The sequence below is a fragment of the Pelodiscus sinensis genome, chromosome 11, assembly GCF_049634645.1.
Source record: "Pelodiscus sinensis isolate JC-2024 chromosome 11, ASM4963464v1, whole genome shotgun sequence".
Classification (NCBI taxonomy): Eukaryota; Metazoa; Chordata; order Testudines; family Trionychidae; genus Pelodiscus; species Pelodiscus sinensis.
The window spans coordinates 24,348,117-24,371,483 of record NC_134721.1 but is presented as its reverse complement, the minus strand read 5'-3'; the positions used below and the strand labels follow the sequence as shown (position 1 = coordinate 24,371,483).

The following is a 23,367-nucleotide window of genomic DNA, read 5'->3' as shown; positions in this document are numbered from 1 at the left end:
GAGGCAGGGAAGCACTATGATCCCCATTTTACAAATGGGGAACTGAGGCACAGATAGACTGAGGGTATGTCTACACTACCACCCTAGTTCGAACTAGGGTGGTAATGTAGGCAACCGGAGTTGCAAATGAAGCCCGGGATTTGAATTTCCCGGGCTTCATTTGCATCTCGCCGGGCGCGCCATTTTTAAATGTCCGCTAGTGCGAGGAGTAACGGTAGTTCGGACTAGGAAGCCTAGTCCGAACTACCTAGTCCGTGCCGCATGTAGCCGCGCAGCACGGAGTCCGTACTAGCGGACATTTAAAAATGGCGGCGCCCGGCGAGATGCAAATGAAGCCCGGGAAATTAAAATCCCAGGCTTCATTTGCAACTCCGGTTGCCTACATTACCACCCTAGTTCGAACTAGGGTGGTAGTGTAGACATACCCTACGTGACTTGCCCAAGGTCAAACAGGATGTTAGTGGAAGAGCAGCTACTGAACATGTTTCCCAGAGGCCAGGGTAATGCTCTAACTCCATGATGTCCAACACACTAATCACTAGCCACATGTGGCTATTTGGCTGGTTGAGTGCAGTTAGTTGGCTTGAACAATGTGGCTATTTGGCCAATTGAGTGTGGCTAGTTTGCTACAGCAGTAGGCACTATAGTGGCTAATGCTTTAGAACTAGTTGGACACCACCACTCTAACCACTATAATTTTCCCCTGAACCTCTCTGCAACTTACTGTACGTCTGTCCTGTAATTCCTGCCTGACAAGGAGCAGTGTATTGCTACCGTGCTCCACTTGCCCTGCATTTGTCTAAGCACCAAGAGTTGCAATACGGGTAGTGGCAGCGAAGGCACCTCCCAGAGATGTTCAGGGCCATTCATGCAGTTATGTTTCCAATAATGCAGCCTGAAGAAATATAACTGGGCTTGCAAGGAGCTTGCTTTCCATTTTTTCACAGCTGATTGCTGCCCAAAAGTCACATTGGTTAAAACATGCAGGCAGCAGAGTAGACGCAAAACTGCGTAAAAGGATTTCTTGTGCATTGACACCCCACCCCATTCACTCAGTATCTGAGGCACCTCCACAATGTGCCATGAGAGAGGGAACAATCCTCTACAACCGTGTTTCTCAAACTGTGGGTCCCAACCCCGCGAGCAACTTAGAGGGGGGTCGCAGTATCACAAAGTTTGAGAACCCCTGCCCTACAATCTTTAGTGAAGTCATGGAAAAAGTCCCAGCAACTATTTCTACTCACTAGCCTTGGGGCATTTGAAAGTAAGGAGAAGTGAGGAGAAGTTCCTATCACACAGCACTGGGAGAGGAAGGGTTAATACCCAAACATATTCCATAATGAGTCCCCCTCCACCCACACAATGGGATACCTGTGCCGAGTTCCAAGGCGTTCCTGTTGACAGCACAGCCAGGTGGGCATCCCCAGTCTGTGGCACAAGACTCTGCTCTGCCGCGGTGGCCTCAGTAGTCTGCTTTGTGCCATTTCGGAATGGGGTTGGAGCTGGCTCATCAGACCCATCCAAGGGAGGCGCTGAGGAGGGGCCACCAGTAGTATCTGGGGGGCCACCAGTAGTACCAGAAACAATCTTGAGATCTTGGGGGTTTCCTCCAGGAGATGCTGTTACCTCAGGAGTTTCCTCCATTTGCGCTGTTCCAGTCAGCACTGTAGGCCCCACTTGCTCTCTTCCCACTTGGACTGTGGGATCCAACAGCTCCCCTCTCACTGGGAGCTCTGTGGGCTCCATTCCATCTCCCACCTTGGTCTGTGCGGACTCTGCTGCTGCGACGGTCCATGCGAGCTCCACTCTGGCTCCCAGCGTAGTCCCTATATTTCCTGAAGTCACCTCGATGGGCTGCTCCGAGACACGTTGGGATCCTGCAGTGGTAACTGACAAGATGGAGGACAAAGGCAGCAGACTGGGCCCCATGCTGCTCCCAAGGTCAAAGCCCGAAGAGATGTGCTCAGGAACAGAGGCCTCCTCTTGCCTTTCTACAGCTGCCTCAGTCACAACACCCAGTCTACTGGAAGTTGTGGAGAAAAGGAGGGAGAACAAGGAGTCCTCCTGACCAGCTGCTTCTGAAAACATGTCCTTTGCCCAGTGATCCTGGCTGCTCTGTTGCTCTTCCTTAGACTGGTTTATGGGGAGCAGCCCTTCCTCTTCCTCCAGAGCACCGGAGAAAGGTCTATGTGGATCAGGCTCCATGGAATCTAACGATGGCTGAAGGGAGGCTGTTTCCCAGTTGTCTTTAGCCTGCGTACTGTTTCCCTTGGGCAGGGCCTTCTGAGAGGCGATTGGAAAACTATAGTCTAAAATAAATCCAAGATGCTTCATGTTAGAAGTCTACCACAAATTATCATGAATCTTGAAAGACTGGGAGACAAAAGCAGGGAGGAGGGAGAAAGCCTAGGGTCTATCTACTTAGCTGACGGAGGCTCTATGAGGGTATGTCTACACTACAATGTTAATTCGAGTTACCTTAATTCGAAATAGTTAATTCGAATTAAGCTAATACAAATTAACATGTCTACACACAAAATGCAGTTGGAACTAGCGTTTTGCTAATTCAAAATACTGCGTCCACCCTGAGTGGACACTGATTCGGATTTAAGGCTGGCCGGAACCAGGTCAGGGGTAGGGCATCAGGTCAGGAGTGTCTTTGTGTGGCTGTTGCCTGAGACTATCTGAAGCTTGTGCTTAAAGGGACACACACACACACACAAACACACACACACACGGGCAGCCGGTTCCCAGGTGTCCCTGCTTGCTTGCGTGCCTTGCTGAGGGACAGCAAAGCATTTGTGTCTCGGAGTGTTCTGGTTGCCCTCACTCGGGACACCATAGCACTCTGCAACATGGAGCCAGAGCTGCCCCTGGGCACTCTGGTGCTTCTTATGAACATGTTGCTGCGAACCTGGCTGCACTTTCTGCAGGCTGACATCCAGGAGGTCCATCGGGGGGCTGTCAGTATCCAGAAGGCCCTGTGGGAGAGCTTCCACCCTGAGAAGCACTCAGAGCCTCCCTGGTGTGCCCCACTGGAGGCTTGTGCCTCATTCCTCCCTCATGTCCTTCCACTTACCCCTCCCCTCAAACCCACTTCCTGATGTCAAATAAAATACACATATTTTCATGAACACAAACTCTCTTTATTTAACAAAACTAACGGGGGGGGGGGAATGAAACTCTGGTGAGACTGGGGAAAGGAGGCGGGAGAGGGGAGGAGAGAGGATGGGAGAGGGGAAGGGAAAACCTGGGAGGAGGGAGCTGGAAGGGGGAAGCAAGGGGAAGAAGGGGGAGGGGAAGCTCAGGGATCAGGGTTGGGGGTCTTGCCGGACCACCTTGATTTTCATGTGAACCTGCTCCTGGGATCGTATGTGGCCTTTGGTGGCCAGGCTGACAGCTATCCTGCCATATACAGCCGCATTCCTCCATCTAGTGCGGAGATCACGGACATTGAGGGCATTCCCCCCCCAAACCTGAGTAAGGTCCACCCTGATCTCCGCCCTGGACCAGGAAGGTACACACCTTCTCTGGGCCCTGGCAGGCTCCTGGGAGTTGGCAGACTGCTCCTGGGAAGCGGTGGAGGGCTGGCTGCCAGTGGCTTGCTGGCTCATGTTTTGGGGCCACTGGGTCAGGGCCGGTAGGCTTGGAGCTGGCACAGGCACTGTGGCCATAGTCTACCCCTTTAAGGCCTCTGGGGAGGGCGGGGGTGGGAGAGGAGTGTTCTTGGTTGAGGTTGGAGTGGCCACCAGGGCACCCTGGGAAGGCTAGAGACCCCCTATTTCGAAATAAGTGTCTACACAGCACTTATTTTGAATTAGCTAATTCGAGTTTGGTGTTACTCCTCATAGAATGAGGTTTACCAAATTTGAATTAAGCGCCCCACTATTTCGAATTTAATTCAAAATAGCAATTTGCCTGTGTAGACACTACTAAAGTTAATTTGAAATTACAGCTGTTATTTCGAATTAAATTTGATGTGTAGACATACCCTCAGAGTGCACTGGTGTTTGCCACCAAAGAGAAAAGTGGGTTCGTTTAATACAGCTAAGTTAGTGAGAAGAATATGACGGGCAGATGCAGCTTTGGCAACAGCAGTGCAAGCTTTCCATGCATTCACCCGCCCCAGCCTGGAGGAACCTTTTGAGGGGTGAGAAGGGAGTTCATACTTCACAGTCCCTTCTGTAGCAGGACTCTCCACTGAGCCTGCCAACCCAGGGGCCTATCAGTTCCACTTCTGTTGCCGGTGTGCATGATGTGGGTTTGCATGCACTAGGAACTGGGCTAAAGTCTCCAATTCATTTAATAAACAGGAGCCCTCGAACAGATACCAGGCTGTACTGTCATCAGTCCCTGCTAAACTAAGATAGAAATGATAGCGATTAAGGGGGAAAGGAACAACAGAACCCTGCTCTCAGTTACAAACAGGTAACACCACGGAAATCTGGATTGACTCGGATGTCACTAAGAGCAGACTCACAGCCTAAAATAACCTCACAAATGGTCCCTGGGTTCCCAAACCACCAGCCTACTGAAGAAGTTGTTTGGCACTAGGGGATAAAGGACAGAAACAGTAACTAAATCCACCCATCCCCAACTGGAGGCTCACTACCTGCAGCAAGGTGCTGTTCTGGAAGGCCAGGGTGTGTGGCGTTTTGAGGGAAATACAACAACCTGTGCAATATCAAAGAGAGGGAGCTAGAGGCCTCACACCAGGAAAAACAGCTCAAGTTAGTGGCCAGCAAGGAGCTAAGACATGTCCTGTACTGACAAAGTAGCAGCAAGATCAGCTCCTGATGACTGACAGGCCACATGCTACAGCCACACTCATCCCCCATGCCAAGGGAAACCCACCCAAGATTAATCGGTCTCTCCATCCTTACCAAGAATCTGCCAATAGCAATGCTGCTGAGCACTGGGCCTTCCACATGAATAAGCTCCTCTCCCCACAAGCATAGCATGTTGCACACAGGGAGCCAGAAAGGGGTCTCACTACAGCCAAAAAACACTGGCCCTTTCACCTGCCTGGGATGTGGTTATTCTTCACAAATAAATAAGCGATTGTCCCAGCATCCCCAAGCCCGTGTTCTTGCCTGGCTGCCAGAGTGGATGCTTCATTAAGCACAGTGGGAGGCAGCCGTCTGGATGCCTTACAGTGCATGCCTGGAAGAGTAGCCTCTGAATGACACCCATACCCAAACTGCTGCTTACTGCTGTGGCAACTGGAACTCAGGTGGGGGTGGGAAGAGCGTGTTGTCAGCCAGAATTGCTTGGGTACTCAGAGCAGGTACGTTTCAGAGAGGTAACTGTGTTAGTCTGTGTGGCGGGGCCGCCCCGCCACTCCCGGGATCGGCGGCAGCCCGAGGGTCCCCCAGGTCAGGAGGGACGGCGGAAGCGCTTGGACACGGGAGCACCGGGGAGGACAGAAACCCGCACGGGGCCGTGCTGGGGGTGACGTCAGCGGCATGCCCCGGGAGCGAGGCGCGGCCTGAGGACGGGGGCCGTGACGTCATCGCGAGGCGCCCGGCGGGCGATTTAAAATGGGCCCCAGAGGTGGCAGAAGGGGAGAGCCGGCGGACGGAGGAGACAGCTCTGGGAGAGGCGGAACCGAGCGGGTACTGGCGGCCCTGGGTGCGGTTTAACCCAGGGGTCCGGGACTAAGGGGGAAAGAAGCGGCCCAGGGCGGGGCCGTGGAACCCGTGAGCGGGGGCGTTTAGGGTCCACAGACCCCCCCCGTTGTGAGTGAGGACAAGTGTCCTGACTCTAGGGCCCTGGGTCGGGGTCCGGAGCGAGGGCGGGCCCGGACCCCCTTTCCCCCTCCTCTGGTTGTTCGCTCATGAAAGCGGCCATTGGGTGGAGGGAACCCCGAGCATTGTGAAAGGCAGGTATCCATTGTGGGCCAAAGGTAGATAGGAGGAGCGCGTCTGAGACAAGGCGGGAAAAGGGGGACGGCTCCGGGACCTTGTTACAGTCTGTAACATAGCTTAGCAGGTAAAGCTCTCAGTGCGGACCAAGCAACTCATCATACTCCCAAAGCAGGAAACAAGTTGATCCTTTCACCCACAACAGTGACCACAAAGGAGTCACTGACAAATTCCTACCTGGCTAGTGGGTGACTTATAGGAATCTCCCACCTCAGTCACTTTATTTTAAAAACTAGCTCTTCCTAAGGCTCCTTTATATGCCTATGATGGCTCAGCCCCCCAGCATGACAGGGAGGGGGTGACTTTCTCCTGATGCTTGCCTTCAAAGTGAAACCAGAGCTTGTAATGCTCCTCCAGGAAGCTGTCAAATGGGTTCACATGCGGCCTCTCCCACCTCTAGCCCCAAAAGAGGCACCAGGATCTATTGTCACTCGTGGGTTCAATCGGAGCGCTGAAGAGCATATGGCGTAAATCCATACTACTGGGCAAGCATCTCTTCATTACAGAACGTGCACTAAAATACCTGAAACAGGATCAATTGTCTCAAGAATTCCAAGGGCCGGAGGAGACAGTTGCTACCTGAAAGGCTCCCCCTACAGCTCTTTGACTAGCAAAGAGGTTGCACACTATCATCCAAGGTGGCTGAAAAAGCAGTACGCTAAGGCCCAGGAAGCTGAGAGTAAACCTCTCTCTGGCTGCAGCCTGGCACCAGCCTTTCCAAGGGCCCACATCTGAAGCTAGTCACCATGTTGTCATCTTCCTGTCTGAAGATACGCAGCAGCAGTCACTGCCTCACTAGCCAGCGGCTGATTCGTGGCAGGAATGACCATGGGATTAAGGACACCAACTGGGGGAGGATTGCACACATGGCTAAGCCCTCGGGCTTCTGCTGCCATTGAAAAGCTTGGTATGTGCATTGCATGCAGTAACCCCATTTAGAACAGTAGGGATCACCCCTACACAAATACATTATAGGTAAGGAGGGGAAGGCTGTCCCCCTGCATTGTAAGGCATTGGGCACTGTCAGAGATGGGACACGGGACTACTAAGACCAGTGATGCATTCTTCCACCTCTCTGCATAGAGACACCCTAGCGCTTTCCCAGATCTTCTGCACCCCTTGCCTAGCTTCCTCACTGCAAGTTCCAGAAGGAAGGGTGGAGAACTAGCAGTGGGGAAAAGAGGGGGCACAGCAGAAAGGCAAGCTGATTTCTTGCACAGAAGGCTGGGACTGGCCGAGTAGCAAGTTATCTCCTCTGATAGCTGGAAACCCTCCTGGCTCATCACTCTTCCTTGAAATCCTCGCACCTGGCCTTTGCTTAAACTGTTAGAGCACTTCGAAATTAGCCAGTTCCCTAAGGGTTAAAGTCCCACCTAGACAGCCTGTCTGCTCTCCTCTGAACAGAGAGAACTCAGGGCCAGCAAACCCTGAGGGAAGCTGATGGATTGCAGCCCCCTCCCTCTCACCACTGAGATCAAAGCTGAGAGAGAACTGATCCTGCAACCTCCCAGCAGGCTCCTGTTTACTGGGCAGTCTACAACTGAAACCTGAACTGCTTTTCTCCAGCAGTGAGTCAGTGAAATGGAAGCAGAAGCAAGAGTCCTCATGCTCGTAGCTAATCGATTTAGCATTTCCACCCCTCACCACCACCTCCCTGCACTTTAAGCCAAGGGTCCTACTGACAATCTGGGCCAGCAAGAACCCACCAAATAAAACCTAAATGTCCACAAAAGTCTGCAAAGAACCTTGTTCTACCAGTTATTTTAAAGATGAGCCCACAAATTCTGATCTGGCCCTAGATTGCCTCAAAGTTCAGGGGGCTTTAGATCTGGCAGGCACTAGTTTTGCCTATTATAAAGATGTTCGCAGAATCCAGATCCCACAGGGGATTCAGGCACCTCCAGAGGTCAGGGATCTGGAGTCATGGTTTAGCATCTTTAGTTAGAGTACACCAAGACAGATCTTCAAAAAGAACTACAAGTTGAACCTCTCTAGTCCGGCACTCTCGATCCATTAACATCCGTGGTCTGGCATGGTTTTAGTTAGCCGGATGTCCACTTATCATGGGTGTGGCCATGTTTCCCGCAGCCCCATAAATTTTGTTTACAGCCGCCAGTCCTGGCTCTCAGTGTTGTGTGCTGTTATTTACCTCTAATTTATCCCTAAATGTCTTCCACTCAGTAAGCAGTGGAAGTGTTGGTAATGATGCTAGACAATACTGACCTCCCATGGTTCGGCAAATTCTCTGGTTCAGCACTGGTCAGGTCCTGAGGATTCCAGACTAGAGAGGTTCAACCTGTACTACTTTTAAGTTCCCAACTTGAATCACCTCAAATGAGCCTGATTTTTCAGAGGTCTGGTGCCCAGCACTTTCTGAACATCTGGTCCCTTGTTAGGCACCTGACGTTGAGCACCCAAGATCACCTTCTCCGGCAGTCTGAGTCACAGAACTTGGATTCAAAGGAACTGTCAGGTGATATCTTGTCCACCTCCCCAGTGTGCGCAGCTGCTAGATTGATCCTGCCCTGCCAGAGTACTGCTGAGATTTCTGCAGTAACTGTCTCCTGTCACCCTGCATCATGAAATATGAAGTCCAGATTGTCTCAAGTTACTTGGACTCACCCTGGCGAGGAGGTGCTGAGTATTATGTTAACAGGATGGGTATTAGGTAGCTGGCTGCAATGCCAGATTTGTCAGGCATTATGAGTGCATCATATTTCAGTAGGGAAGGGGAGACCTGTTTCTTGAATAGAAGGATGCAAGGGAGAGAAGAGGAGAAGAGGTCAGAAGTGAGCAAGCTGCAGTCTCATCATTAACCCTTTCACAGCCAGATTTCCACTCTATTGACCCTTTTTTTCAGCTCTATGAGCACTGCATTAGATCCATTAGATCATATCTGGGTACATACTGCCAAGTTTAAAGAGAAGTTTTGCCTTATGGAAGGACCAACTATATTTACCAGTAACAAAGTGGTTAAGAAACATCAGAGCAGCACAGCAGATGCAAAAAGGCCCAGAAGCCTGCTGGCTTCCAGCTAGCGTGGGACCACCTATAGCTCAGAGAAGACTGGCACAGGGGACAGCACATGCAGAAGTCTGAAACTCCTGTCTGAGGATGCTAACATTTCCAGGTAGCGAGACTTACACAGCCTGGGTTGGGAGGGTCTGCTGCTGCCTCGCTTTCACCTTCTTTCCCAGTTAAGAAAGCTTCACACAGCTGGTGCTTTCTCAGTCACTTGCCTTGTCAGAGTTGGTTGATTCTGCTGAAACTTTTTACTAGGGCAACATTACCACCCAATGTTAACATACAACCTCATGCAGCACTTGTTCAGGATTGGGTTAATATCCAAAGAACCAAGCTAAAGACTCTGGCTTACTGGCTGGGAAGCCCGGAGTATGCAAGAAAGGTTGGTCCCATTACCAAATACCCGTCCTCTTTTCATGTGTACGTAGTTGGTGTGAATGTGTCTCCATTACAAGAAAAGAGTCTGGTTTATTAACAAAGTTCAAAACACAGGGTTTCCCTACCTGGCATTCCTAGCTGGGTCCCACCCTTGACAGAGGGATCTTATCCACATCCCTACTTCAGGGTCCCAGGTTTGTTCATAGTTGAGAACCAACAGGTCTTTATGCATGTGACTGTGATTCATTATAGTGGCATGTGGTACTTTAAAAAAATCCTTTTTAATCTCTCAGGGTATGTCTACACTACCCCGCTAGTTCGAACTAGCGGGGTAATGTAGGCATACCGCACTTGCAAATGAAGCCCGGGATTTGAATTTCCCGGGCTTCATTTGCATAAGCGGGGCGCCGCCATTTTTAAAACCCCGCTCGTTCGAACCCCGTGCAGCGCGGCTACACGGGGCACGAACTAGGTAGTTCGAACTAGGCTTCCTAGTTCGAACTACCGTTACTCCTCATTCCACGAGGAGTAATGGTAGTTCAAACTAGGAAGCCTAGTTCGAACTACCTAGTTCGTGCCCCGTGTAGCCGCGCTGCACGGGGTTCGAACGAGCGGGGTTTTAAAAATGGCGGCGCCCCGCTTATGCAAATGAAGCCCGGGAAATTCAAATGCCGGGCTTCATTTGCAAGTGCGGTATGCCTACATTACCCTCCTAGTTCGAACTAGGAGGGTAGTGTAGACATACCCTCACTTATTCCCTCCTTAACAGAGGCCATTCCTAGAGAGACAAGGCGCTGGGGTAACAGGAGAGAAAGGTTGAACACTTTATTACAATTATAAATTCCGAGTAACTATTGGTGAATTCAGGTTTTTTCCACCTCCTCCCCTCCCCCTTTTATTAAGAATCCCCTTTCTCCTGAGTGGATTCATTGCCCTTCATCACAGCTGTCTCCTCTCCTCCTGTTCAGATCTACAGTTCTTAATCCCATCTTCAGGCAAGGCATTAATGCAATAAAGCACCTGGTAAAGACCATGTGTAAGAGGCTTAGTGCTGAGCAGCCCCCTGCCTGCACTCAGCTCCGGGATACCATTTGTTTACGTCCTAGTTTATCATATGCAACACTTTAAGCAACCCTACTAGGAATATACTTTGCCTCTCAGCAGCTGTCTCTGAGACACAAACTTGGGTAGCCCCAACATGGAGCATTGATGGGAAAGGAACAGATGGGATTAAGTGGAGGATTTTAGAGACCTTCCCACCATGGGTAAAAATCAGCAGGAAATTTTTATTGAGCCAGATAACATACTGATTTGTGGTCCAAGCAGACACACCATGAATGGATATAGCTCAATGCAATTCTATGAGTGTCAATGAAGTCAGAAATGTCCATGGAGTTACACCAGGGCTGGAGCTAAAGCCTTTTAAAAAACGCAGACCCTAATCTTCTTCCTCTTAAGTTGGTGAGGAAAGGAAAGGAAAGGAAAGGAAAGGAAAGGAAAGGAAAGGAAAGGAAAGGAAAGGAAAGGAAAGGAAAGGAAAGGAAAGGAAAGGAAAGGACGTGTCTCTGGTTTTAAAAAGCTAACCCAATCCATCATTCATGGGTTGGTACACAGTTCCAGGGAGAATCACAAGGCATTTCCATCACATATGTGGCATGTAATATATTACAGACTTACAGTCTAAATATGATTGGGGAAAGATTCCTGGTTTAGGGGATGCTATTACTATTTCTTATATTATGAAATGACACATGCTAGGTTTCTAATTAAATTTTAAATAGAAATGAGCTCCCGAGCTGTTGAATAATTCAAGGAGTTGTATTCACTGAGGTTCTGAGATGTGAGCAGCACAGAGCAGGGGCTGGCAGAAGGCCAGCCTTCAGAAGTACTGCAGCTGTTTGGTGGTGAGTTGATAAGGATGTGTGCATGTAAGGGAGAGCATGTGAGAGACTCTGTATATCAGAGTGGGAAGAGGGGTGTGTGCGCCGCATGATGAGTGTGTGCATGGGATAAGACTGGTTTTGGTTTGCAGTGTTTATTGCCAGTGTGATGAAAGAGGTGAGATTTTTTGGCTAATTATATATACTAATGCAGGGGTGAGGCGTGTGCATGTGAACATGCATGCATGAAGCTGTTGCATTTGCTTACACGTGTGTGAAGATGCTTCTGAGTGTGATGACAAAGCATGTTCTTGACATGTGAGAGGCTGTGGGGTGCATACAAGAGTTGGAAGGGGAGTGTAAACTTTTGTATATCACACCAAGGGTGTGTCTAGACTACATGGCTCCATCGACAGAGCCATGTAAAGTAGTTTACCCGACATAGTCAATGAAGCGGGGATTTAAATAATTTAAATAATCCCCGCTTCATTAAAATAAAAATGGCCGCTGCGCTGTGCCCACAATCAGCTGATCTGGCACAGTGCGGGAGTCTAGACGTGGATCGGTTGACAAGGGAAGCCTTTGTCGACCGCTGCTGTAAACATCGTTTCACGAGGCATAAGGGAGCAGTTGACAAAGGCTTCCCTTGTCAACCGATCCACGTCTAGACTGCCGCGCTATGCCGGATCAGCTGATCGTGGGCAAAGCGTGGCAGCCATTTTTATTTTAATGAAGCGGGGATTATTTAAATCCCCACTTCATTGACTATGTCAGGTAAACTACTGTACATGGCTCCGTCGATGGAGCCATGTAGTCTAGACAAACCCCATGAGCACAAGTGTGTGAGGAGCATCTGCATGATCTATGAGAGTGTCAGAGGGGGAATGTGCATGTACACTGTGTGATGTGTAAGAAAGTGAGTGAGTGAGTGCGTGAGTGTGTATGTGTCTGTCACCATGAGTGTGACTAGGATGTGTACACAGCGCTATTAGTAAGCCTGGTGATTTCAAGTCCTAAGACAATGGCATCCATGCCCCAAGGACCATCTAGTTTAGTACAGTACATACAAGAGCAAGAGTATGAAGGGCGGGGATGGTTCCTTGCAAAAACGTGTTGTACCACTCTACATCAGATTGCTACTGCTGGCTCAGCCCGAGTCATCCCAGGCCTTTTTAAGATTAGAGGACTCACTGTGACGGCATGACTCGAGCTTTGACTCCAGACCTCAGTCAAGCCACAAAAGAACCCACTGAGAAAGAGATGAAGACACAGGATGTGGTACGGGACAGAAGGGATCGGGCTGAAGGTCGGTCTCCTGCCCTGTATCTAAACATGCCCAGCCTGGAATTTAGAGCAGGATCATGCGGGATAATCTCATAAGCTATAGGAAAGCCTGCAAAACACTCCCCCTCCCTATTCCACTCTTCTGCCAGTGGGCATCTCAAAAGCTCAGTCATTTTCTGCTAAGGAGCTCAGGGAGGAGATTGGTAAGGGGGCTAAAGCAGGAGCCATATTTGAATAGACAAACATTGACGGGTTAATCTCAACTTGATTTTTGTAATGTTAACGGAAAGGAAGCTTAGCTGGGATGCAGCAGGGGGTCCAAGTGGGCCTGGGAGGAAGGGGGTGGTGTGTATAGAGATGTATGTTCTCCAGGGCTGGCTCAGTTCAGGCACAACAGTAGGTTACAATAGGACTAGTATGGGGGAAGTGGGAGTGACTGTGTATAATTCAATTTATATTCTCCAGGGGAAGTTCAGCTCAGAACTGGCATCCAGTTATGGCAAGAGGATTCATAGAATCATAGAATAATAGGACTGGAAGGGACCTCGAGAGGTCATCGAGTCCAGCCCCCCGCCCTCAAGGCAGGATCAAGCTCCGTCTACACCATCCCTGACAGATGTCTATCTAACCTGTTCTTAAATATCTCCAGAGGGAGATTCCACCACCTCCCTTGGCAATTTATTCCAATATTTGACCACCCTGACAGTTAGGAATTTTTTCCTAATGTCCAATCTAAACCTCCCCTGCTGCACTTTAAGCCCATTACTCCTTGTCCTGTCCTCAGAAACCAAGAGGAACAAATTTTCGCCTTCCTCCTTGTGACACCCTTTTAGATATTTGAAAACCGCTATCATGTCCCCCCTTAATCTTCTTTTTTCCAAACTAAACAAGCCCAGTTCATGAAGCCTGGCTTCATAGGTCATGTTCTCTAAACCTTTAATCATTCTTGTCGCTCTTCTCTGTACCCTTTCCAATTTCTCCACATCTTTCTTGAAATGTGGCACCCAGAACTGGACACAGTACTCCAGCTGAGGCCTAACTAGTGCAGAGTAGAGCGGCAGAATGACTTCACGAGTTTTGCTTACAACACACCTGTTGATACAACCTAGAATCATATTTGCTTTTTTTGCAACAGCATCACACTGTTGACTCATATTCAACTTGTGGTCCACTATGACCCCTAGATCCCTTTCCTCCATGCTTCTTCCTAGACAGTCGCTTCCCATCTTGTATGTATGCAACTGATTGTTCCTTCCTAAGTGGAGCACTTTGCATTTCTCTTTATTAAACCTCATCCTGTTTACCTCTGACCATTTCTCTAATTTGCTAAGGTCATTTTGAATTATGTCCCTATCCTCCAAAGAAGTCGCAACCCCACCCAGTTTGGTATCATCTGCAAACTTAATAAGCGTACTCTCTATCCCAATATCTACATCATTGATGAAGATATTGAACAGTACGGGTCCCAAAACAGACCCTTGAGGAACTCCACTTGTTATCCCTTTCCAGCAGGATTTAGAACCGTTAACAACAACTCTCTGACTACGGTTATCCAGCCAATTATGCACCCACCTTATCGTGGCCCTATCTAAGTTATATTTGCCTAGTTTATCAATAAGAATATCATGTGAGACCGTATCAAATGCCTTACTAAAGTCTAGGTATATGACATCCACCGCTTCTCCCTTATCCACAAGGCTCGTTATCTTATCAAAGAAAGCTATCAGATTAGTTTGGCATGACTTGTTCTTCACAAACCCATGCTGGCTATTCCCTATCACTTTATTACCTTCCAAGTGTTTGCATATGATTTCCTTAATTACCTGCTCCATTATCTTCCCTGGGACAGACGTTAAACTGACCGGTCTGTAGTTTCCTGGGTTGTTCTTATTCCCCTTTTTATAGATGCGCACAATATTTGCCCTTTTCCAGTCTTCTGGAATCTCCCCTGTCTGCCATGATTTTTCAAAGATCATAGCTAAAGGCTCAGATACCTCCTCTATCAGCTCCTTGAGTATCCTGGGATGCATTTCATCAGGACCTGGTGACTTGCTGACATCTGATTCTTGCTTTTTGTTCCAGTTTTCCAGTTAGCCTGACAGGCTGCCCCAAGCAAGTTGGCTGAGTCATTTGACAGGACACAGCTAGCCAGATTCTGCTGGCCACACTCTGACCAAACAGCTACTGAATTGGGTCTACTGAGTTCAGCTAGGACCTAAACCCAGGGCCCAGCCTGGATTCGCCATGGCTTATGCTCAGATGTCTAGGCTGCACGTAGTTCAGTTCACAGTGGCAAGGGAAAAGCCAGAAAGGGGGTTGAAGGGAGGATAGAGACAGAGAACGGGAGGGTGAGGTGAGCAAGAGACAGAAATAAAGGTGTCAAGTATCAGAGGGGTAGCCGTGTTAGTCCGAACCTGCAAAAGCGGAGAGGAGTCCCGTGGCACCTTATAGACTAACCGAAGTGTTGGAGCATAAGCTTTCGTGGGCAAAGACGAAAGACATGCATCTGACAAAGTGGGTCTTTGACCACGAAAGCTTATGCTCCAACACTTCGGTTAGTCTATAAGGTGCCACAGGACTCCACGCCGCTTTTGCAGAAATAAAGGTGATACTCTCCTCAGCTTGTGAATAATGATCCAGCAGTACCTTGGTTTTTAATATCTGCACAAGCTCAGGGTTCCTTGGGGACACATCAGACACTGAGGTGAGATAACAGAGTTGATATTTAACCTCAGTTCCCCTTAGCAAGAAGAGTGTCAAGGCAAGAGAACAGAGTCAGCTCTGAAGGGAGGAAGGAAGGGAAAAAAGGGATAAAAATAACCTACCTGTTGCTGGTCCCAGGTCCAGGCTGGAATCATTGAGATCTCCCCCATCTTCCCAGAAGTATTGGGGGGGCTGTAGGATCTTGGACTCCTCATTCTCCTCGCTGGCAAAGCCGGATCCTGCGGTAGCATGCAGGGCACTGAGCACAAGGTCAGGCTCCAGGTTGCTTTGCTCACTAGAATCCAGTGGCTCCAGATGGGACATCAAGGAGGTTGAGGTGAGGCCTTCAGCAGTGGGCTCCTCTGATAAACCAAGGCAGATGGACAAGGTCCCTACAGCAGGACAGGGAGACTCACGTCAGAACAACAGTGAGAGGCCGTAGTGGGAGCTGAGGAAATGGGATATGGGGACTTTGAGCTGGCCACAAGTTCTATTGCTACCAGCAGAGCCATCCCATCCATAGGATGGCTCGAGATGACCGCCCCGGGCCTTGCACTTTGGGGGGTTGCCTAGGGACCCAGGGTGACCTAGGGCCAGCAGCAGGGGTTATGTCCATTCCCACACTCCCCAGCAGTGGAAGGAGCTGCAGGAAGCGGAGCTATCCAGCCCCAGCTTGCTCTGCCATCTCCCAGCTGGGTCACTCTGCTTCCCCCTGCCATGGTGAAATCATCCAGGCCCACCGGTAATCCCTGGGTCGTGTCTCTTGGGGGAAGGAGTGCAATGGGGGAAGGAGGAGGTGGAGCAAGGGGTGGGAAGAGACAGCACAGGGGTGGGGTTTGGGGGAAGGTGGAGTGGGCGTGGAGCAGCAGTGGGAAGAGGAGGGGCAGGGCCTCGGTGAAGGGAAATTGTCCCAGGGCCCACACCCCCCCAGGGATGGAACAGTACAGGCACAGCTATACTGAGGCAGACCAACAAGAACATCTTACCCAGTAACCTTCCTCCTGTCAAACCAGATCGGCCCATCTAGCTTCCTGCTATAGTCTCTGAAATATCCTCACTCAGGCTGAGGGCACTGTTAGCTTAAGACAGGAGTGGGGAACCTTTTTTTTGGGGGGGGGGAACTGACCCACAGAAAAATCAGTCAGGGACTGCACACAAGTGAGAGGCAAGAAAACCAAAACAAAAACAAAAAACCAAACCTCACTGACATGGCCCCTGACTGAGAAGGAGAAAGATACTCCCCATATTCTCCTCGCACACCAGAGGCTGGGGGGGGAGGGAGTCAGGCTAGGGGTACGTCTACACTTGCTCCCTAGTTCGAACTAGGGATGCAAATGTAGGTGACCGAAATTGCTAATGAAGCAGGGATTTAAATGTCCCACGCTTCATTAGCATGATCTCGCCAGCGCGTTACTCCACTCAACAGCTGTTTCGAAAGTGAAAGTGTGCTCCGGGATGCGTTAGTTCGAACCAAAACCCTTGGTTTGAACTAACGTTACTCCTTTGAGTACATTGAGGAGTAACATTAGTTCGAACCAAAGGGTTCATCATGCAGACTTTGTGTGCTCCAGGGTTGCCAGGTGTCCGGTATTGAACCAGACAGTCCGGTATTGGTGCCTTCTGTCCAGTAAAAAAATTGAGAAAATACCAGACATCTAAAATGTTTGGTATTTTCTGCTTTTCCTGACTCGGCAATGGACATGCAGTTGGGGTGGGGGGAGTGGCCATGACTGCATTTCGGCAGCCCAGCTTTATTTATTTATTTTTTTTGCTTAACAAAAATTTTCCTTGTGCTTTTTTTTGGGGGGGGGGGGGGGGGGGGGGGGGGTTCCGGTATTTTAGGTGAAACCATCTGGCAACCCTAGTCCTATAGCGGGGCAGCAATGGGGCTGGAGCACCAGCACAGGCTCCACAATGCTGGGATGGATCCTGAGCCTCGGGGCTGGATCCAGGCAAGCCCCTGAGATTCCCCAACCTTGTCTTAGGACAAACCCAATCACAGCTATTTAATAAATACCAGACTCGTCTGATGTCGAGTAGCATTGCTCCACTGAATTCCTATGGTACCACTGACCTTACCCCAGCACAGCTCCATGCACTCCAGGGGTGCATCTACACTGCACTCTTACCTCGAAATAAACTATGCAATTTGTGCTATGCTTTCGAGGTAATTTCAAAATAGCTTATTTTGAAATGTGGCGCAATCTACACAGTGCCAAATTTCAAAATAAAGCGCTATTCTGACAAATCCCTTAGCCCTTGTGAAACAAAGGTTACAGGGATGCCGGAATAGCATGCCCACGATTTCAAAATATATTTCAAAATAACGGGCATGTTAAAGATGCAGAATTGCTATTTTGGGATACTTCCGGTATCCTGAATAGTGCTGCTCTCTAGACATAGCCCAGGGGAGCTTGGCCAACCTATTACAGCAGAGAAGCTGGCCTCACTGAATTTATCAGATGCAATGTGGCTGGGACAAAGCTGCCTGATTGCAGTGGACTTGTAGGAGAGCTCTGTGGCTCAAAAGCTTATCTCTCTCACTAACAGATGGGGGTCCAATAAAAGATATTACCTTATTCACTTTGTCCCTCTAGTATCCTGGGACTAACACAGCTACAACGACACTGCTTGATTGCACAGGTGACATTTGAAATTCTTAGCCCATAAAGATGCTCACGTTCTGGGAGCTTGTGTGTTTGTTTTTTTCTTCCTCTAAATTAGATTTATGCTAAATGAGTCAATGACAAATAAGCGGGGAGGGGGGGAGATAAAAATGCAACACATTTTGCTTTGGGCCAATGGATCCAAACAGAGACTGCTGCATCCATCAAGTTCAGAGTCCCACATAGTGACTATCAGATAACGGGGGGTATGTCTACACTACCCCGCTAGTTAGAACTAGTGGGGTAATGTAGGCATACCGCACTTGCAAATGAAGCCCGGGATTTGAATTTCCCGGGCTTCATTTGCATAAGCCGGGCGCCGCCATTTTTAAATCCCGGCTAGTTCGAACCCCGTGCCGCGCGACTACACGCGGCACGGAGTAGCTAGTTCGGATTAGGCTTCCTAATCGGAACTAGCTGTACTCCTCATTCCACGAGGATTACATAAGCCGGGATTTAAAAATGGCGGCGCCCGGCTTATGCAAATGAAGCCCGGGAAATTCAAATCCCGGGCTTCATTTGCAAGTGCGGTATGCCTACATTACCCTCCTAGTTCGAATTAGGAGGGTAGTGTAGACATACCCTTAGATAGGTTAGACACATAGCTTTTGCTAACTGCTAATTGCCCATCCATTCCCTAAATAATACCACCATGTATTACTTTCCTGTGGGGTACTTTGTCTCAAAGAGCTTCACATGCTGCACGCAGACAGCACCTCTAAACTGCACCACCTCTAGAGAAGATCCCGTCAGCACTGGGCACAATGGGAGGGATGGGGAGGGAACATTTTATCCAAAGGCAAGGGCATCTTGGTACATGTTACAGAGACTGACACTTAGTTTTAAGTTCTTCCCTAAACTGCATAAAACTCAGTTCATGTATGAGAAGAATGAAGGACTGAGCTGACCCAGCCAGCACTGACCCTGTGGTTCTAGACATTAATAACCTGGGGTTTACCCTGCTGAGCCACCCTCTCAAGGGAACAGTTCTATTAATTCATGCTCACTCATTGCCCAGCCTCAGCAAAGTGTGGCCTCCTGCCAGCTCTTTATTAAGCACAGAAGCATCTCCGCTCAGATAGTCCTGGAACCTTAACAATTCTGTTTGTCCTGAAGGGACTCACTAATGAGGCTAGGAAGCACCCAGTTCTGTGAATATGAGAGGGGTTAGAAAAGAGACAGTCGTTATTTATTCTGTGGGTGTAAGCGTGAGAGAAAGAGACACGTCTGCTTTTGAATGTATTTTTACTGGTGGATCCCCCAGGAGATGTACATGGCAAATCGAAGTCACTGAATGACCTTATGATTGTAACCCGCTGGCCCTCCTTTCTCCCCCCTCCCCCCCCACACTCCAATTGCTTGTATCATCTGCTGTGTTGTGACTACCAGTAGACTGGGAAGTATTAAGAGAAAGGAACGTGGCTGTTTCATTTGTCTGCAGAGCCTGTATCATGCTGTGGTCAATGACTAAATAAATAAATAATAAGGAGATGTCATGTCCTGCCTCACAGGCCGAAATTGATCAACAAACACTGAATACTTGTTAAACCCTCTTCCTGGAGAGGAGGCAGAATCGAAAAATCCTGACTCCAAGTCTATGGGAGCTTTACCCTTGACATCAATGGTGCCAGGGGACACTTTCTCTCTCCATGTTAGCTCTCTTCTAGGAACGCATTATGTTGTGCAGGGGCATGTTACCCATGTAATTCAACTCACTCACATGAGCCCTGTACAGTTTTCCCACTCACTGCTACAGCCCTCTACAGAAGCTCAGCTCTTCTCTATAGGAACAGAGCCAAAGGGCTCTTCCCCATCCGAATGAGCAATGCTTCTATTTTGAAATACGTGGGAGTGGAGAATTAACAGTTATTCACTGTAACTACATGGAACAAAGCCTTCATGGGGCACTGTGCATAGGCACAGGGATGCTCTCAGATTTAGGGTAGAAGAATGTATCCAGATGGGACCTTCTCAGTTTCTCTTTCACACTTTTAAATACAAGACTCAGCCCACCTATAATGATGGTCGCATACCAAGCACTTCACAGCCATCTAGTCTAGTTAGTTAATCATCACTAGAACTTTGGGAAGTGGTTAAGTATTATCCCCAGTTAGTAGCAGGGAAGATGAGTCACAGAGGATGTTACACCTGGGGACATTCCCTCTAGATTCCAGATCAGATCTGTGGAAAAACCAAAGGCAAGTCCAGTCCCACCCCTAACATCCACCCATTGAGCCCAGGGTCAGGACTCTGGGCCTATAGCCAGTGCATATGAATATCCTTCTATGTGATCAATGAAGCTCAGAGTCATGTAATAGCTTATGAGACTCTGTACTTTGATTTAAGTTGCTCCTAGAAATATGGGTGCCTTGCCCCGGGCATACAATTAGTCAGCTGTGGAAGCCAGAAGTTTGCAATTCCTAGTTCAGTGCTTGGACCACCTCTCCTGCTCCCATACAGAGCTCTAGAGAGAAATCCCTTGCTATTGTTGCTAGAAAATTGTGAATAAAGGACTGCATTTCTCAAGCATGCTGCCTGTGTTTGGCCCCAAGCCTCTTTTCGCTATTGATTTGGGAAATATTTATTTTCTCCCCCTGCCCCCAAGTGCTGCTTGGCTTTGCTAATTTTGTTCTATTGATCTAAGTCAAGACCAATGCAGCCCAGCACAGATAAATGGAAAGATACTATGATGAAGCAGACGCATTATGGAAGAGAAGCTACTGCAGCATATAGCAGCCAGTGGAGACATTTCTCCGGGCATCCCAAAGGATGGGCAAACTCTTTGGCATGTTGTTCAGGGTGAGTCACTCAATGGGACTGAGACAGCCTGAGCTTTTCAGCAGAAGCCCAGACCTGGGACAGCCCCTGACAGGCAATGACTTTGCAGGTTCTGTTCTACTGGAGCACTCTCGGCAGCTAAAGAGTTTTGTTCAGGATTTTCTTTTTCTCAGACATAAACAGATGATAATTTATTACGTGTATTGGAGTAACATCTTCAGGCACCAGCTCAGAACAGTACTCACTGTGCCAGGAGCTGTACACACCCAGGCTCTGTCTACACTACAGTTTTCTTTTGGAAAAAGGTACATAAATTGCGCTGAGCAATTTGCATACTTTTGTCCGATTGTTTTTTCAGAAGAGGCTTTTCCAAAATTTGGCCCATCTACACTGGGCCAAATTTCAGAAAAACCTCCACTTTCGGAAGAGCCCTTCTTCCTCATGAAATGAGAAAGACAAGGATTCCGAAAGAGCGCGTCTGCTCTTCCACAAAAAATGTCAGAAGAGCAGACGCGTTCCCCGGACGAGGCGGAGTTTTTTTGGGATACCTCTGGTATCCGGAAAAACCCCATAATCTAGACATAGCCCCAGAGTAAGAGACGGTCCCAGCCCCAAAAATCCAACAATCTAAACAGACAAGAGCAACACAGGATGGGAGAAAGGAAGTATCATGGCCCCAGTTATAAAAATGAGGGAGCAGAGGTGCAGTAACGTGCCCAAGGTAATGCAATGAGTTTGTGGCAGAGCTGGGAACTGTACCCATATCTCCTGGGAACTGTACCCATAATCCCCATGCCATGTTTTAATCATAGGGCCACCCTTCCTAGCCCTAATGCCCACGTAGGGTTGAGGTTGCTACATGCAAGGTTTGTTATTGTTTGCTAGGGCAGTACCAAGAGGAGGAAAGCATGGTTCTTTTTTTCCAGAGATCCCACACAAATGTTCTGCTATTTATTTGGAATCAGGCATTTCTACCCATCCCTGTTACTTCTGCAGCAGCAGAATGGTAGTGGGCTGAATTTAAAAACAGATAGATCCTCTTGGACCTTGCCCACCAGTTGGTAATAACTAGGCTGGGCAGGATTCCATTGAAATCATCAGTAGTTGGTAAACATCGACTTCGCCTGACAATCAACAAACAAAATCTCCATCCACAGCAGCCACTGAGCACAGCCTCAGGGATCTGGTATCCAAGCCCTATGGCCACACAGGGGCACTCTGCATGGCATTCACTCGTTCACCAGCTAGTGCAGGGCTGTCCCTGAGCAGGATGGTCTCCCTTGTGGCTGGGGATCTGTCCTCCTCCTTATAGCCCTAGGCAGGGAGGGTTGTCTGCTCTTCCCTGCCATGACCACAGCCTGCTCTGCAACTTATACTTGCAGGAATCGGGTGTCAGCAGCCCCACAGCCATATAAGAAGGCCCCCTGAGGCCCTGCTGTCAAGGCCTGGCAGCCATGCTAGGATTTCCCCAGAGCTCTGCTGAGAAACTGTAAAAATGTATTAACATTGTTAACTTTTAGCCTTTTCTTCCAATTGCTATCACTGATCTGAACCGCCAAATTTACCAAATAACAACATTTAGATTCTATGAAGCCCAGAGTTCCATTACCCTCGGCACAAGATGAAATTACTCCGTCTCAAACGCTGGAGTGAACTGTCAGCCCAGATAGCTCATGTGGGCATCCCCAGGTTTCTCTAGGGACATCTCCCAAATGCGAGTGCACCTCTGGGTCTGTCACAGAGCAGGGCAGGGAGAGAAGTGATTTCATCCAGCATGAGGTGAAAAACCAAGTGGTTGTGTTAGTCTCTGGGAAAGCTCCGGGTCTGTTGTTGGGTGTTTACATTTGTAATAGTATCATAGAGAGATTATACTGGAGGAATTGGACTCAGGACATCTCTCAGCCCTGGCACACACTTGCAGCCTAGTTCTCTTCTGTCCTGCATATGAGGCATTCATTACATCTGTGCAAAATGAGTGCAAAATGCAACCACTCCACTCACACGCATGGGAGTGTTTTACATCCACTTTGCACAACTGAAAGGGACAGCACACAGGGCGGGGGTCTGGAGAATCAGGCCCAAAGATTCTCTTTGGAATCTTTATTAACACACCCCTCACATTCTCCCAAGTGCCTCATGGGCGGGGGGCGGGGGAGAGCAATGGCCAAGACTCGCAACAGATAACTCAAAGCAGAGGCAAGAAGGACATGGACCAGTAGCTGGAGTGAAGATCCAACATGCAACAAGACTGTTCCTAAACCTGGGAGAACAAATCACTTCTGTTTGGGGCCAGTTTTCTGACACGGTACTTTAAATATAGATCAGCTGAAAGGGGAACAACACCCACAAGCAACCAAAACCTCATGACAGCAGAAGAGATTCAGTGGGGAATGTTAGTCAGAATGCACTGGTCCCTGCAAAAGGGGGTATATCTCTGACTGGCAGATCCTGTATAGCAGCCTCCCAAATGGATGCGTGACAGGCACCAGAAGTGAGTAAGGAAGGTCTCAAATTTCCCCAACCAGAAAGAGGGCAGCCAAGACACAGTGAAGGAAATGGGAGTATTTAGGGCTCCCGCCGAGTTTAGTCCTACTGCTGTTCAGCTTCCGTGTCAAGTTTTACCCCAAACAGATCCATGGATTTGCCCAGCAAATGTTATTTACCAGGATAGCAGGGTCAGGAAGGGGTCACTTACTGATAATCAGTTAGGACAGGAACACAATGACTGGC

At 48.9% G+C, this 23,367-nt stretch overlaps 1 protein-coding gene across 3 annotated transcripts in view; it reads right to left on the bottom strand.

Moving 5' to 3' along the window:
* The window catches only part of PODXL2 (podocalyxin like 2), a 54,505-nt gene that overhangs the window by 23,602 nt on the left and 7,536 nt on the right, over positions 1 to 23,367 (bottom strand). For all 3 annotated transcript variants that reach the window (XM_075938799.1, XM_075938798.1, XM_075938797.1), the window contains exons 2-3: positions 15,316 to 15,585; positions 1,372 to 2,309 (exon numbers count right to left, since the gene is read on the bottom strand). In XM_075938799.1, the coding sequence (XP_075794914.1) occupies positions 1,372 to 2,309; positions 15,316 to 15,585 (1,208 nt within the window). The remainder of the gene's footprint in view (positions 1 to 1,371; positions 2,310 to 15,315; positions 15,586 to 23,367) is intronic.